The sequence below is a fragment of the Eretmochelys imbricata genome, chromosome 4, assembly GCF_965152235.1.
Source record: "Eretmochelys imbricata isolate rEreImb1 chromosome 4, rEreImb1.hap1, whole genome shotgun sequence".
NCBI classification, from domain to species: Eukaryota; Metazoa; Chordata; order Testudines; family Cheloniidae; genus Eretmochelys; species Eretmochelys imbricata.
The window spans coordinates 132015783-132030204 of NC_135575.1; the positions used below are offsets into that span (position 1 = coordinate 132015783).

General features: G+C 45.1%; 1 protein-coding gene across 1 annotated transcript; it reads right to left on the bottom strand.

The window, feature by feature from the left end:
- Positions 1 to 768: 768 nt before the first annotated feature.
- On the bottom strand, positions 769 to 5758 carry FABP1 (fatty acid binding protein 1). Its single transcript, XM_077816186.1, has 4 exons — positions 5576 to 5758; positions 4196 to 4368; positions 1592 to 1684; positions 769 to 819 (listed from the first exon to the last, which is right to left on the bottom strand). The coding sequence occupies exons 1-4, from the start codon at positions 5640 to 5642 to the stop codon at positions 769 to 771; spliced, it is 384 nt and encodes a 127-aa protein (XP_077672312.1). The 5' UTR covers positions 5643 to 5758.
- Positions 5759 to 14422: the final 8664 nt, after the last annotated feature.

A 14422-nucleotide genomic window follows, 5' to 3' on the forward strand; every position in this document is an offset into this window, starting at 1 on the left:
CAGTGGTTCACTAACAAACTGGGAGGATGGATCTAGGAAGGTCCTACAGGGAGGTCTGTCTTGGGTCTGGTATTATTCAATATTTTCCTTAATGGCTTGGCTGATGCCGTGGGGAGGACACTTATAAAATTTGTAGATGACACCTAAGCTGGGAGCGGTTTTGCAAGCACGTTGGAGGACAGGCTTAACATTCAAAATGACCTAGATGAATGGGAGAATTGGTCTGCAATCAACCAGATAAAATTCAATAAAGAGAAATTCTTAGGAAGGAAATAAATCAGCGGCACAGCTACAGAATGGGACTATCTGGCTAGGTCGTAGTACTGCAGCGTCTGGGGATTCTGGTGGCTCACAAATTGAATATGAACCAACAATGCGATGACTGTGTTTAGCAACAGAACAAATACAGCCTGGGCCACAGCAATGGGCCTCAACGCTGACCCGGAGGAACCACTTCTGTGGAACAGAGGGTAATTCAGTCTCTATAGCCCATTCATACTGAGTCCTCTGTGTAGAACTTGCTCGCCAGTTTGTGCCAATTGTGGTGGTGGCTTTTGTGATATGGACAGTTGTTCACTAGGAAAATGGATAGAAACCACGGCCAATACAGCTCTTACAACAGGCATCTGCGAATCACAGCATTGCCACCAAATGACAAGGAGGATGCTAATAATAATAATAATAATAATGAATAACAACAAAGGGGCTTTAATACAAACTGTACTTTATTGGGCACACTTTACACAGTATAGGAAATGCACAGGCTAGCTAGATTCTCTTGCTGATTCGCGTGTAGCTGATGTCTCCCATGGTCATTGTCTAAAAACCACACAAAAAGCACAAAGTGTTAAGTCTTTCACTGAAGTAGTCTGCAAATATCACACATATCAAGGCCCTGATCCCACAGACCAGAGACCCACACTTCAGGGTGGGGCCCAAGTCCAACCATTTAAATTGAAATTTATCTCATTTAAATTGCACTGCTAATCCTTTAACTATATTAATAAATACTCTAAAACGTGTGTGTCCAGTGTGACCTTGCTTATTTGAAACCAGTCAGCTAACCCTCCCTTTTTTCCGACACCGAGTCATGCCCCACAACTTCTACTATAATGAGAGTGAAAACATTCTTCACTTACCTGAAATCTTAATTATTAACACTTTTCATTGGATAATTAAGGGTGTACAGCATGTAGCGTACTGCACGTTCTCATTGAAAATGGCCTTAAATGGCCACTTGATTGACCAGCCAAACTTAAGCACCTGGGGTAGACGTTGGTCATTACCAAAAGGCCAAATTACGCACATGCTTGTACAGGATATATTTAAAATAACTGATTCTCACAGATTACTACATAATAGGCCAGATCCTTAGCTGGTGTGATTCGGCATAGCTCGACTGAAATCAGTAGAACTATGCTGATTGATACCTGCAGAGGTTCTGGCCCAATGTATAAATCAGTACTTTGGGTCAGTGGGTCTATGCTGATAGCTACTTGCTCTTGCTGGTCTCCATTAGAAACTCCCACTGTAGTTTCATGCTATAAGTGATGACATTTTTCTAATGTTATATAGAACCTCATGTACTTACATTGGTGACTATGTCTCCCTTTATTTCAGTGACAGATTTGATTTTGCTCAAGTTCGTGACCAGTTTATTGTCACCGTCCATTTGAACAACAGCCTGAAAGAGAAGGGGTGCGGGGGAAGAGAGACATGAACATTATTGCCTGTGGAATAAAGACCAATTTGCACTCTCACGTGTTTAATTACTAGATACATTAGGCAAGTGTAAGACTCCAAATTAACTAAAGGTGTGAATTTGAAGTGGATTAGTAAAATCACATTAAATCCCTGTGTGGATGCTGTTATTCAGAATTAAAAGTGGCCTTAATTCCATTTAGTTTAATTCACTTTGGAAGTAAACTAAATCAAGTTAAGGCCACTATCATTTTGAATGAGGGTGTTCACATGGGGGTTTAATGCGGTGTAACTAATCCATTTCAAATTCACACCTTTAGTTCCTTCAGCCTAACTTTCCCAGGTGTCCCCATGTAGACAAGTCCTAAGTGGTTTAACATCACTGCTAACTGAAATTACACAAGTAAATCCCTTCAATAGGAAAACATTATTTATCTGTCTACCTCCTTAGATTTGTACTCTTTGGGGCAGGGAATGACCTTTTGTTCCATGTTTGTATAGTGCCTAGCACAGTGGGGTCCTGGTCCATGGCTATGGCTCCTAGGCAGTATGATAATACAAATAGTATCGACCTACATGCTCCCTAGTGGCTGTTATATAGAAGGTAAAACTCTTATAGCCACACTTGCAGAGAATTCTCCTTTAGCTCAAGTGCTGGTGGCCTGTGGTTTGCTCCAGAAGTTCATGATGCTATCCCTAGTGCAACAAGTGTGGGATATCAGTGACCTCTAGGTGTGTAGCCTTGCAGTGCTATTTCAGGTGACAGAGAAATTCCTCCAGTCTTCAGAAGATCTAGAAAGCTACCTGCTGATGAGATAAAGAAGGTGAGGGGCAGGATTTGCCAGTTCCTGGGTTTTAAATGAACCACTGGATCTGTCCCTTTCCTTCCAGGAACAGGAACCATCCAGTTTTAAGAGCTATGAACCCCAATTCCACAATCACCCACCAAATGCAAACAAGGGGAGAGGAAGGAGCAGTCAGAGCTGCCAAAGAGCCTGTGCGTGTTCCTTCTTTAAGAGGGAAGGTTTTTGTTTTATGACTGTACATCTCCTCCCACATTTCATCATCCCCTTTTTTAAAAATAAAACAGAACTCCATGTCTCTTTTGTAATGCAACAGACCACATGAAGTCAAACCCGATTCAGCTGGCTAGTCTGAAAGAACAGTATTTAGCACTTTTACAGAATTGTTCATCTGTGGCTCTCGAACATGTTACACGGGGAAACTGAGGCAAAGAGAGGCTACCGCCCGCATTTTCAGGGGCGGCCTATAGTTTTGGGCATCTAACTTTAGAACTCCAAGGCCTGATTCTCAGAGGTGCCAAGTGATGAGTTTAAGTAGGAATCTAGTAACAGTGAGCAGCCACACATCCAACTGAAGTCAATGGAAAGTGCTTAGCACCTCTGAGAATTAAGCCCTGGGGCTCTAAAATAGGGCACTAGAAACAGAGGCACCCAACATTCGAGGTCACTTTTGAAACTTTGCTGACACACAGCCAATGGCAGCCTGCGGCAGTGAGCGCCGCACCCAGGACGACAGACTCGGGCTCATGCCACAGAGCTAAAAATAGCGGTAGATGGCACCCTTAAGCTGCAGTTTGGGTTCTAAAGCCCAACCCATCCCTAGGTTTCAGAGCCTGAGCACCAGCCCGAGCTGCAATGTCTACACAGCTGGTTTTAGCGCTTTGGCGTGACTGAGCCCAGTGAACCTGAGTGTGGTGACCTGGACTCAGAGGCTCACTGCCACGGGCTGTGTAAGAGACTTGGTGACGTCCTGTCTAAAGCAGAGCACGGCATGGCCCCCAAGTGGCCAGACGTCCTCTCCATTGTGCAATGCTTCCCTCGGCTACCGTGTGGAGCTTTACTTCCCCTCCACTACAATAAATCACACATGGCCAAGCTGTGAGCCAAGATCAAGCCATGAAGTTACACACTACAATCCATGGCCACCTAAACTTTACTACCTGGGACTCAAGCCACAGCAATTACAGGTCCCAGCATGCAGTGCTCCATTTTGATCCATGTGTATGCTGGGAGCTCTAATCGTTGAGGGCCACTCATCCCTATTACACACCAGGGGCCAAATTCTTTGCCAGTGTAAATGGGTGCAATCCCACTGAAGTTAGAAGAGCTGCCCCCGTTTACATGAGCAGAGAATGTAGCCCAGCAGCAGTTATGGGCTTTGATGCATCTTGCAGATCTGCAGGCAAGCTGATGGTGTGGCTATTAGTTGAGCAAATCTGGGGCACCTCTGGGTTAGATGAAAGGGAAAGAAAGTGCTACAAGTCCACTAGAAATCAACTGCCGTGTACTGGGAGCAATGTCAGTTCAGCCCTTTCTGTGGGATAGTGTAGCTGGGATGCGGTGTCAGGGCAGGATCCTGCAAGTTGTGGAAGGCCCCTTCCAAGGGACTGAGCACTCTCAGGGCACTCAGCACCCCACAGGAGATGCTCAGCAACCCACAGCCCTACACGAAGGGAGGACCAGGCATCTACCTTGACCTTCTCTCCAGTGGGGGTCTCCAGCTCGGCCTCCTCTCCAATAGTGAACTCATTGGTCAGCACTTTGCTGCCAGTTGTCACGGTGACCTTGAACTTTTTGCCATTCTGCACAATTTCTGAGATGCTCTTGAGGTCCTTGCCCTTTTCGATCAATTCATCAGAAAGACCTGGCCAAAAATAAAAGTCTAGGCTTAGCGAGCGTTCTGAGAAGCGCTATTTCTGGGGCAGATGGGGAAGCCACACAAACAAAGCCAGCTTTCAGGGCTGTTAAATCCACGGCTGAGAGGGCTCCTTGACTGGTACACGCTCTGAGGGACACTTCCTACATTAACATAGGACCATGCGGTTGGCTGCTGTTTGAGTGCAATGAACAATGTCATTCATAGTCGAGTCTGGGGAAAGTTTCCAACCCAAGGATTTGTCCCCTGTCCTACATGGCTGGTTAGAAAGAGAAGAAATGCAATCCCCGCCCCCACCTTGAAAATCTAAGGGGAAAGAAAAGATCAAGCAGAAGAAAGTGGATGGAGGAGAGGAGAAGACAGGAGTTTTTGTGGGAGATGTGGGAGGAATAGGGACCCCAAGAATATCCTGGTTGGGATCCCTCAAAATCCTTAAGCCAATTGTACATATGAAAGGTAAAAAGAATATCACAATACATGGAAGAAATGATACAGCAAATCACTGATGAATACCTAATGAGACTGGAGAAAATACAATCCCTGGTTAGAAAGTGATTGAAAATGTAAGCCAACATTTTTCAAACTTGAGTGTCTAAAAGTAGGCACCTAAATCTACCTTCAGGCACCTAAATAAGTGGCCCATTTTATCTAGTTCTTGGCAAGCAATTGAATCAGAGCTTCCATACAAAACGAACACAGTGACAGATTAGCAGAGTCAAGGCAAAATCAACAGAGATTCATTTAATAGATTCCTAGGACCAGCTCCTCAGCCAGTGTAAATTGGCATACCTCCACTGACTTAGGGGGAAATTCACACCGGTCTGCAGTAGAGGAGGATCTGGCCCGCAGACTCTTAGGGAGAAGGGACCATTATGGTATTTTAGACTGATCTCCTGCATAATACAGGGCAGAGAATTTTATGCAGTGTTTTCTACATATCAATCATAGAGAGAGACTCATTCTATTATGTGTTCTTTTCACGAATGCACAAGATCACATGTACACTATTATGTATTTTTAAAACATATTAATGTATAAAAATTAAGGACAGTAACATTTAATATTAGAAATTAAAATTATTTTCATCTAAATCCTGAATGCCTGCAAGCAATAGACTAATTTTAACCAATGTTGGATACTACATACAGACAGAGGCAATACACACTAAACATAGTTACATTTATCTAATACTTACCAAGGGCTTTCATGAAAGGCTCAAAATTTTCATGGGACTGGAGTTCAAACTTTCCATTGAAGCTCATGATGGAGATGTTCTCTGTGGCCCTGTCAGGAGAGAATGTAGCTTGTCAATAACCAGCACTTGGGCTTTGTAAAGATTCATTGCCTTGAAAGTTGGTCAGAGGTAATATGATGTAATTCTTTTATGGCCTTGCTCAAACATTAACATATGACTGAGCAATGGTCAGTGATAAACTGCCCTCAGCTGCTGACCTAGGTTTACAAAGTGGGGGTAGGTTATTTTTGATAAAGACACAGAATTACAGATGTAACAAAATACAAAGCAGCATCTGTAAAACCAAAGAAATGAAAAAAAGTGCAGAGAGATCTTGCCTGCTGATTGTCAGAAAAAAACCCCAAATGATTCAAATCAGCTAGAGCAGTGGTTCTCAAACTGCAGATCAGGACCCTAAAGTGGGTCATGAGCCCATTTTAATGGGGTAACCAGGGCTGGCTTTAGACTTGCTGGGGCCTGGGGCCAAAGCCCGAGCCCCACCGCCCGGTACCAAAGCTGAAGCCCGAGTCCCATTGCCCGGGGCTGAAACCCAAGGGCTTCAGCCCTGGGTGGCAGGGCTCTGGCTTTGGCTTCGGCCCTGAGCAGCAAGGCTCAGGCTACAGGCCCCCCGACCTGGGGCTGAAGCCCTTTGGCTTCAGCTTTGGCCCCTCCCACCCAGGGACTCAGGCTATAGGCCCCGCCCACCTGGGGCTGAAGCCCTTTGGCTTCAGCTTTGACCCCTCCCACCCAGGGTGGCGGGGTTCAGGCTTTGGCCCCCCCACCCGGGGTGGCAGGGCTTGGGTGGGCTCAGGCTTCAGTCCCCTCTGGGGTCATGCAGTAATTTTTTTTGCCAGAAGGGGTTCGCAGTGCAATGAAGTTTGAGAACCCCGGGACTAGAGCTCTGGAAACATGTTAGAGAGAGTAGGGCAGCTGGGAAGATATTTTGACACCTGAGTGTGGTGCTGTGTGAGACGCTGGGATTTTCATTTCTTCTTCCCAACATATTGGCACAAAGAGCAATGGTTGTGGTCCAGCAGCTACACATATCACCCGGTTGTAATGCTTGGCAGCATCAGTGTAACTGCAACTTGTGTTGCAATCCAGGGCTATCCCTGGATCTCACAATAGTATTAAAAAACCGTGACCGTCCTCCAATAGGTCAACGAAGATACAGATGAGTCTGAACCAACACCCCAGATCCAACTTGGAAAAACGTCGTTTCAGATCCAAGCTTGATCACTGGCCTTTGTCTCCATATCCAGGCTGAGCTTATGAACAAAAGAGCTAGTTGCCACTAAATCAGTGATGGCAGCGGAGGTGATAATGCCATGTGCCACCATACATGCAAGGGGAAAGAAACAGGAACAAACCATCCGTAGACTCCCGCTTCTCTCCCCGCCCCCTGCCCCCTTCCACTGCCAGATCTGCATATTAGTCTCTCTAAAAAGCTGCATAATTTGTGAGATGAGCAGCAACCTCCATGCTGAACTGTTGCATGATCCATCCATCCAAAATGCTGCTGTCAAAATCCTCCTCACTGCTTGGAATCATCCTCCCTTGGCTGGTCTCTGCCTGGTTTGTGCATCAAGTCCAGGCTTCCATTTGTCACCCTTAGAGCTCTGCCCAGCTCTGCTCCTTACTCCATCTCTGATCTCATCTCTTCCTATGGCCCCTGAGGATTTCTGTCATTCTCCCTAAGCCACCAGCCTAATTACTCTCTGCTTTTTCCATCTTCCATTCTCACCCCTGTTGCTCCTTACGCTGAGAAGAGTCTCCTTGTTTACTAGATGACCATTAGGGCTAGGAAAAATTTTCTATCAAAACTTTTCTCTATGGAAAATTGAAGGGTTGACTCAATGTACATTTGTGCAGTAAGTTTTTGCTTCCCTCTAATTTTTTTTGTCCGAAAATCAAAAAACCAAAAACCCCAATTTTGTGATTTTCAGCCAAAAATTTTCAATTTTTCAATGAAAAGTCACACATTTCCACAGAAAACAACCCCATTTTCCAACCAGCCCTACTGACCAAATTCGCTTCATCTGAACCCCTCCTTAAACCTCACAGCTTCCATTAAGCCTTTCAGGGATGACCTGCTAAAGAAATCCATAAGTCTTCACTGTCTGCGACAAGACCTTTCTTTGTTCAGCTGGTTTATCACAGCGTGTGTCTGAGCGGCATTGTCTGGGCTATATTAATCCAGTTAGCATCTGCTGGGGTAAACTTTGTGTTAGCCCTTTTGACCCAAGCAGTTAGTTAAAAACCTGGACTCTTGCAGGCTGTTCCAGTTACAAGAGGAAATTGGTGATGGGCAGGTATCTTTGATGCAATCCTATTTATGTACAAAGTCCTGTTTCCCTGAACACAGGATGAATCAAACCGCAGGAACCAGCTGTTTTTCTCACAGCTCCAAACCTCTTTCAGCCAGCTCTCAGCCCCAAAAGCTCGGTCTCTCTCGGCTTTTCTCAAGGCCATGCTCCCAGTTCTTGTTCAGGCTTTGTCTGTTGCTTCCTTGCTGCCTTCTCTCTCAGCTTCTCTGGTCTTTCTTCTTTTTCTCTCACACACACAAACCTGCACAAAACAATAGCCACAGAACCCGCTTCTCTCACGGGTGCCTTTGTTTGTGTTCTGTCCCATCTAGTGGTACCGAGACCACTTACAGAGACATTAATGAGTCTGCTCTACAGCCTTAGCTGAAGAGCTGCATGGTTTTTAGCTCACGCAGTAGAGGCTCATGGATTTAGCTTCAGAGGTCTCAGGTTCGATCCCACCCACTCATGACCAGGACCCATTTCACCTCCTCCAGCCAGCTTCAGGGCATCTGGCCCTCTGCGTAATTCAAGTAATGAGCCTCTCTGGGCAGGGGACATGTTGCACTGAGCAGGGGTGAGAACACCAAGAGTGTTGCTGCTAATATTTATGCATGCCTGTCTCCTTTGTGAGAGAGGATCCCCCAAATGGACTCTGAAGCAAGAGGTTGCAGCCCTGCCTGCATGTGTTGTTGGTAGACTGTTATCAGAAACAGGCTGTCTCCTGGGTGTAATTTATTACTCACTCTTGGTGGAAAGACTAGTATTCCAGGATCTATGGTGTTTGACCAGGCCCAGCCTCTGATTTTAACACCAAACTCCCACCCACTTCTGCGCGTCGGTGGAGGACAAAATGTGGATTTTGAGTCACCAGGGCTTTGCCAGGCCGCAGGAGTTTTAACGAGCCTCTCAGCCAATTTGAGATCCATTTACAACATCCTGCACTCAGGGACCTTGCATGCGTGTGCCACTCCCTGGGAGATTTGGCTTCATTACCCAATGGGCAGATCCCAGTGAGACAGCAGAGCTGGGCCAAATGAAGCCAATGGCCCAAGCCTTTTCTGCCTGAGAAAGGGCCATGTAAAAACACCAGGATCTGACAGATAGTGTTTTAAATTGTGACAGGTACAAATCCTAGTGAATCAGTCGAACTTCAAGTGTAGACTAGGACAGATTTCTGAAACCATGGTTAAAGCTTGCTCTAGTCTTGCACTCATAGGCGTGGGAACTAGGCGTGCAGGTTTTGTGCAGGGTCCTGGCTGCCAGCCCCACGCCTGGGGCTCTGTTCCTGGCCCTGCACCCGGAGTCCCGGCTGCAGGACCCACGCCCAGCTGTGGTCCCAGCCTCAGCCCCTTTACCCCTGTCCATGTCCTCCCCACCCCCCGGAGCCATGGCCTGGTCTTGGCCCCAGCTCTGGGGAGAGGGCACAGACAGGGGTAGGGGTGGGTGTGAAGTAAAACATTTGGGGATCCCTGGCTTTCAGCACCCCCACTGTAAAAAGTCTTCCAGCGCCTCTGCTTGAACTACGATGTGTCCATCCCCATTTCAATTTCATTCAGCCCTGACACCCAAGGCCTGCTTATGAGTGTGTCTTCACTGCAAAGTTAAGTGGTGATTGTCATGTGGGGGCTGGGTACGCATACCTGTGTTAGCTTTAATCCAGCAATAGCCATGAAGATGTGGTGGCATGGCTCAGCTTTTCCCCACCCTCTCCCTATTGCCAGTCTTTCCCTGGACCCTTGCCCGCTGCAGGGAAAGACTGCGGCAGTAGGAAAAGACTCTGGCAGCAGGGAGCTGCTGAAGCTTTCCCTTGCTGTCTTCCCCTGCCAGAGCCTTTCACTGCCCCATGTAGCTACACTCCATAGTGTGGACGCAGCAGGCTTTTCACTGCGGTATGTAGCTTGACATACTCTACAAGCACCTCCAGTGCAGGGCAGTGTAAAATCAGGTGAGTTGAACCAGATTTAAAGCAGTTAGAGTTTGGGGGAAATTTCCCCAGTGTAGGCCCCATCATCAGCAACTGGTAGTTTTCCTAGTGTAGACCAGGCTTTAGAGAAGCATTTTTGTCTCATCTTGGTATTTACTACAGTGGATTTCACTCTAACCTGATTATCTCAAGGCTGTTCAAATAAATTGCTGTTCATGAGTCTGGAAAACCAAACCCAAGCCCCTATTCATATTTGTTGTAAGTGGTTTACAATAATTGATTGATCACAATGCTAACACCACTATTGAGTGTTTACATCCTTTGTCTGCAAATCCTTTGGGGGCTTTAGGTTCTTTTATTATACTCAGTTATACCATACAGAAGAACATTCTTTAGAAAAGAAAGAAGACTTGACTGAATGAATTTTGACTTGGGTAATTATTATCTAGATAGGCTTGCTGACAAGTGAGATAAACTTAATCTCAATAGCAAAGGTCAGCCAACTTCTCCTTGTTGCAATGTGGGTTATTTTAAAAAATGAGGTCAGTTTAACCTCTCTAGCCCAAGAAAGGGTGTCCTGAGCTGCATTATTATGGGATCCATAATTGATTGTTGGGTTAAAATTAATTCAGTCCTCCCTAAGCTTGAAATCTCAAGGTCAGGTTCCCAGTTTGGGTGAGGGGTGGGGAAAGGGATGGGGAGAGAGAAAGAGAGAGACGGATAGGCCAAGATTGTCAAGAGTGGCTAGTGATCTTGGGAGTGTCCATTTTTGGGTGCCCACCTTGGGACACTTTAAAGTGGTCTGATCTTCAGAAAGTGGGTACTCACCCCTTTCTGGAGATGATGATTAAAATTTTCAAAAGTACCTAATACTGTACATATTGTAGTTGTAGCCACATTAGTCACAGGATATTAGAGAGACAAGGAGGGTGAGGGCATATCTTTTATTGGACCAACTTCTGTGCTGAGAGAGACAAACTTTGGAGCCACACAAAGCTCTTCTTCAGGTCACCCAAAGAAGAGCTCTGAGTAAGCTCGAAAGCTTGTCTCTCTCACCAACAGAAGTCTTGGCCATAAGTTTGGTCAACATATTCGTAAATGATCTGGAAAAAGGGTGAGGTAGCAAAATTTGCAGATGATACAAAATTATTCAAGATAGCTGAGTCCAAAACAGACCAAAGGGATCTCACTAAACTGGGTAATTGGGAAACAAAATGGCCGATGAAATTCAATGTTGATAAATGTAAAGTAGCGCACTTTAGAAAATATAATCCTAACCATACATACAAAATGGTGGGGTTTAAATTAGCTGTTACCACTCAAGAAAGAGATCTTGGAGTCATTGTGGATAGTTCTCTGAAAACATCCACTCAATGTGCAGGGGTAGTCAAAAGAGTGAACAGAATGTTGGGAACCATTAGGAAAGGGATAGGGATAAGACAGAAAATATCAGAATGGCTCTATATAAATCTCTGGTACACCCAAACCTTGAATATTGCATTCAGTTCTGATTGTCCCATCTCAAAAAAGATATGTTGGAATTGGAAAAGGTACAGTGGAGGGCAACAAAAATGATGAGGGTAAGGAACAGCTTCCACATGAGGAGCATTTAAAAATAATGGGAGTTTTCAGCTTGAAAAAGAATCAACTAAAAGGGCTATGGTAGAGGTCTAGAAAATCATGACGGGTGTGGAGAAAGTGAAAATGAAGTGTTATTCATTCCTTCACATAACACAAGAATCAGGAGTCACCCATTGAAATTAATAGGCAGCACGTTTAAAACAAAGAAAAGGAAGTATTACTTCATACAATGCACAGTCAACCTGTGGAACTCACTGCCAGGGGATGTTGTGAAGGCCAGAATTATAACTGTGTTCAAAAAAGAATTGAAAAGTTCATGGAGGATAGGTCCATCAATGGCTATTAGTCAAGATGAACAGGGATGCAACCCTATTCTCTAGGTGTCCCAAGCCTCTAACTGCCAGAAGCTGGGAATGGATGACAGGGGATGGATCACTCAATACGTGCCTTGTTTTGTTTATTCCCTCTGAAGCACCTGGCATTGGTCAGAACACAGGATACTGGGCTAGATGAACCATTGGTCTGACCCAGTATGGTCGTTCTTATGTTCTAAACCATCAGTTTGTTCACACCAGGAGGATAGTAAGGTGATAAGTAATAACCACACTGGATGTGTCAAGAACAAATCATGCCAAACCATTCTAATTTACTTCTTTGGTAGGGTAACCAGCCTAATGGATGGGGGGAAGCAGTGGATGCCTGAACTTTAGTAAGGCTTTTGATACTGTCTCTAGTGACATTCTTATAAACAAATGAGGAAATATGGTCTAGATGAAATTTCTATAAGGTGGGTGCACAACTGATTGCAAAACCATACTCAAAGAGTAGTTATCAATGGCGTGCTGTCACACGGGGAGGATGTGTTAAGAGGGGTCCTACAGGGTCAATGGATGACACCAGGCTTGGGGAAAGGGGAGGTTGCAAGCACTTTGGCAGACCAGGTTAGCCAAACTCCTGTCAGGGATGGTCTAGGTTTATTTTATCCTGACTCAACACAGGGGGATGAACAAGATGACTTCCCAAGGTCCCTTCCAGCCTTACATTTCTATGATTGCCCCCACTTTATAGATGGGGAACCTGAGGCAGAGAGTGGCAAAGCAACTTGCCCAAGATTATCCAGTAGGCCAGTGGCAAACCCAGTATTACAACCCAAAGCTTCTGAGTCCCAGGCCAGTGCTCTGGCCACTAGATCATACTGCCTTCCCATGTTTTAGAGGATGTCACCAGTGGATTTGTGAGAAATTTAAAGGGCAGAACCCCAAATCTGGTGAAATCAGGTAAGGTGAGCTATTACCAGCAGGAGAGCGGCGGGGTGTGTGTGTGGAAACTTATTGTAGTGATAAACAAGGTGGGCCATTTCCAGCAGTTGACAAGCACATGTGAGGAACAGTATGGGGCAGGGGGGAGGGGCAGAAAGGGGGAATAAACATGGGGAAATAGTTTTACTTTGCATAATGACACATCCACTCCCAGTCTTTATTCAAGCCTAAGTTAATTGTATCCAGTTTGCAAATTAATTCCAATTCAGCAGTCTCTCATTGGAGTCTGTTTTTGAAGTTTTTTTGCTGAAGAATTGCCACTTTTAGGTCTGTAATCGAGTGACCAAAGAGATTGAAGTGTTCTCCAACTGGTTTTTGAATGTTATAATTCTTGACGTCTGATTTGTGTCCATTTATTCTTTTGTGTAGAGACTGTCCAGTTTGACCAATGTACATGGCAGAGGGGCATTGCTGGCACATGATGGCATATATCACATTGGTAGATGTGCAGGTGAACGAGCCTCTGATAGTGTGGTTGATGTGATTAGGCCCTGTGATGGTGTCCCCTGAATAGATACGTGGACACAGTTGGCAACGGGCTTTGTTGCAAGGATAGGTTCCTGGGTTAGTGTTTTTGTTGTGTAATTATAACATTCAAAAACCAGTCGGAGAACACTTCAGTCTCTTTGGTCACTCGATTACTCTCTAAGGTGCCACAAGTACTCCTTTTCTTTATACCTAAAAGTGGCAATTCTTCAACAAAAAAACTTCAAAAACAGACTCCAATGAGAGACTGCTGAATTGGAATTAATTTGCAAACTGGACACAATTAACTTAGGCTTGAATAAAGACTGGGAGTGGATGTGTCATTACACAAAGTAAAACTATTTCCCCATGTTTATTTTCCTCTTCCCGCTTCCCCCCCCCGCAAACTGTTCCTCACACATTCTTGTCAATGGCCCTCCTTGATTATCACTACAAAAGGTTCCCTTCCCCCCCCCCCACCCCGCTCTCCTGCTGGTAATAGCTCACCTTACCTGATCACTCTTGTTACAGCGTGTATGGTAACACCCATTGTTTCATGTTCTCTGTGTAAATAAAATCTCCCCACTGTATTTTCCACCACATGCATCTGATGAAGTAAGCTGTAGCTCACGAAAGCTTATGCTCAAATAAATTTGTTAGTCTCTAAGGTGCCACAAGTCCTCCTTTTCTTTTTGTGGATACAGACTAAGACGGCTGCTACTCTGAAACTACACATGGAAGTTATTCCAGAAGAAGGTAGAGTATGAATTTAAAGCAGAATAGGTATTCCTGATTTACTCCATGCGTGAACAGTCTGATTCTGTAAGAAAAGGCTTCCCCACATGGTGTTATTCAGGAATAGACAAGCTCTTAATATGGGGTTTCTTGTATCACTATCTTCTTTGATTTCACCCTATGTTAATTACCGAATGCCTGTCCCTGATGTATATTTCCTAGATTAGATTACATCATTATCAGCTGCCTGATAAGTCCTTGCAAGCGCAGAAGCTTGTTCAGAAGGCTGCAACATGATTTACTTCAGTGATTAATGCTCATAAGGGGTAAAATTCACCCCTGTGCAAAAGGCCAGTCCCAGGCCTACATACCATTTAGGTTCCTATTTTGAAGGCTTAAAGGGGATTTATGCAGGGTGTAGCCGTTGTGCTGGCTCACGGTGAACAGGGCTGAATTTCACCCAAACAGTGTGACA

Coding starts and splice junctions, on each gene's coding strand:
- FABP1 (XM_077816186.1), bottom strand. CDS start 5,642: ATGAGCTTCAATGGAAAGTTTGAACTCCAGTCCCATGAAAATTTTGAG. Junction 1,685..4,195: donor CCACTGGAGAGAAGGTCAAG/GTAGATGCCTGG, acceptor CTTCTCTTTCAG/GCTGTTGTTCAAATGGACGG. Junction 820..1,591: donor AGGGAGACATAGTCACCAAT/GTAAGTACATGA, acceptor TGTGGTTTTTAG/ACAATGACCATGGGAGACAT.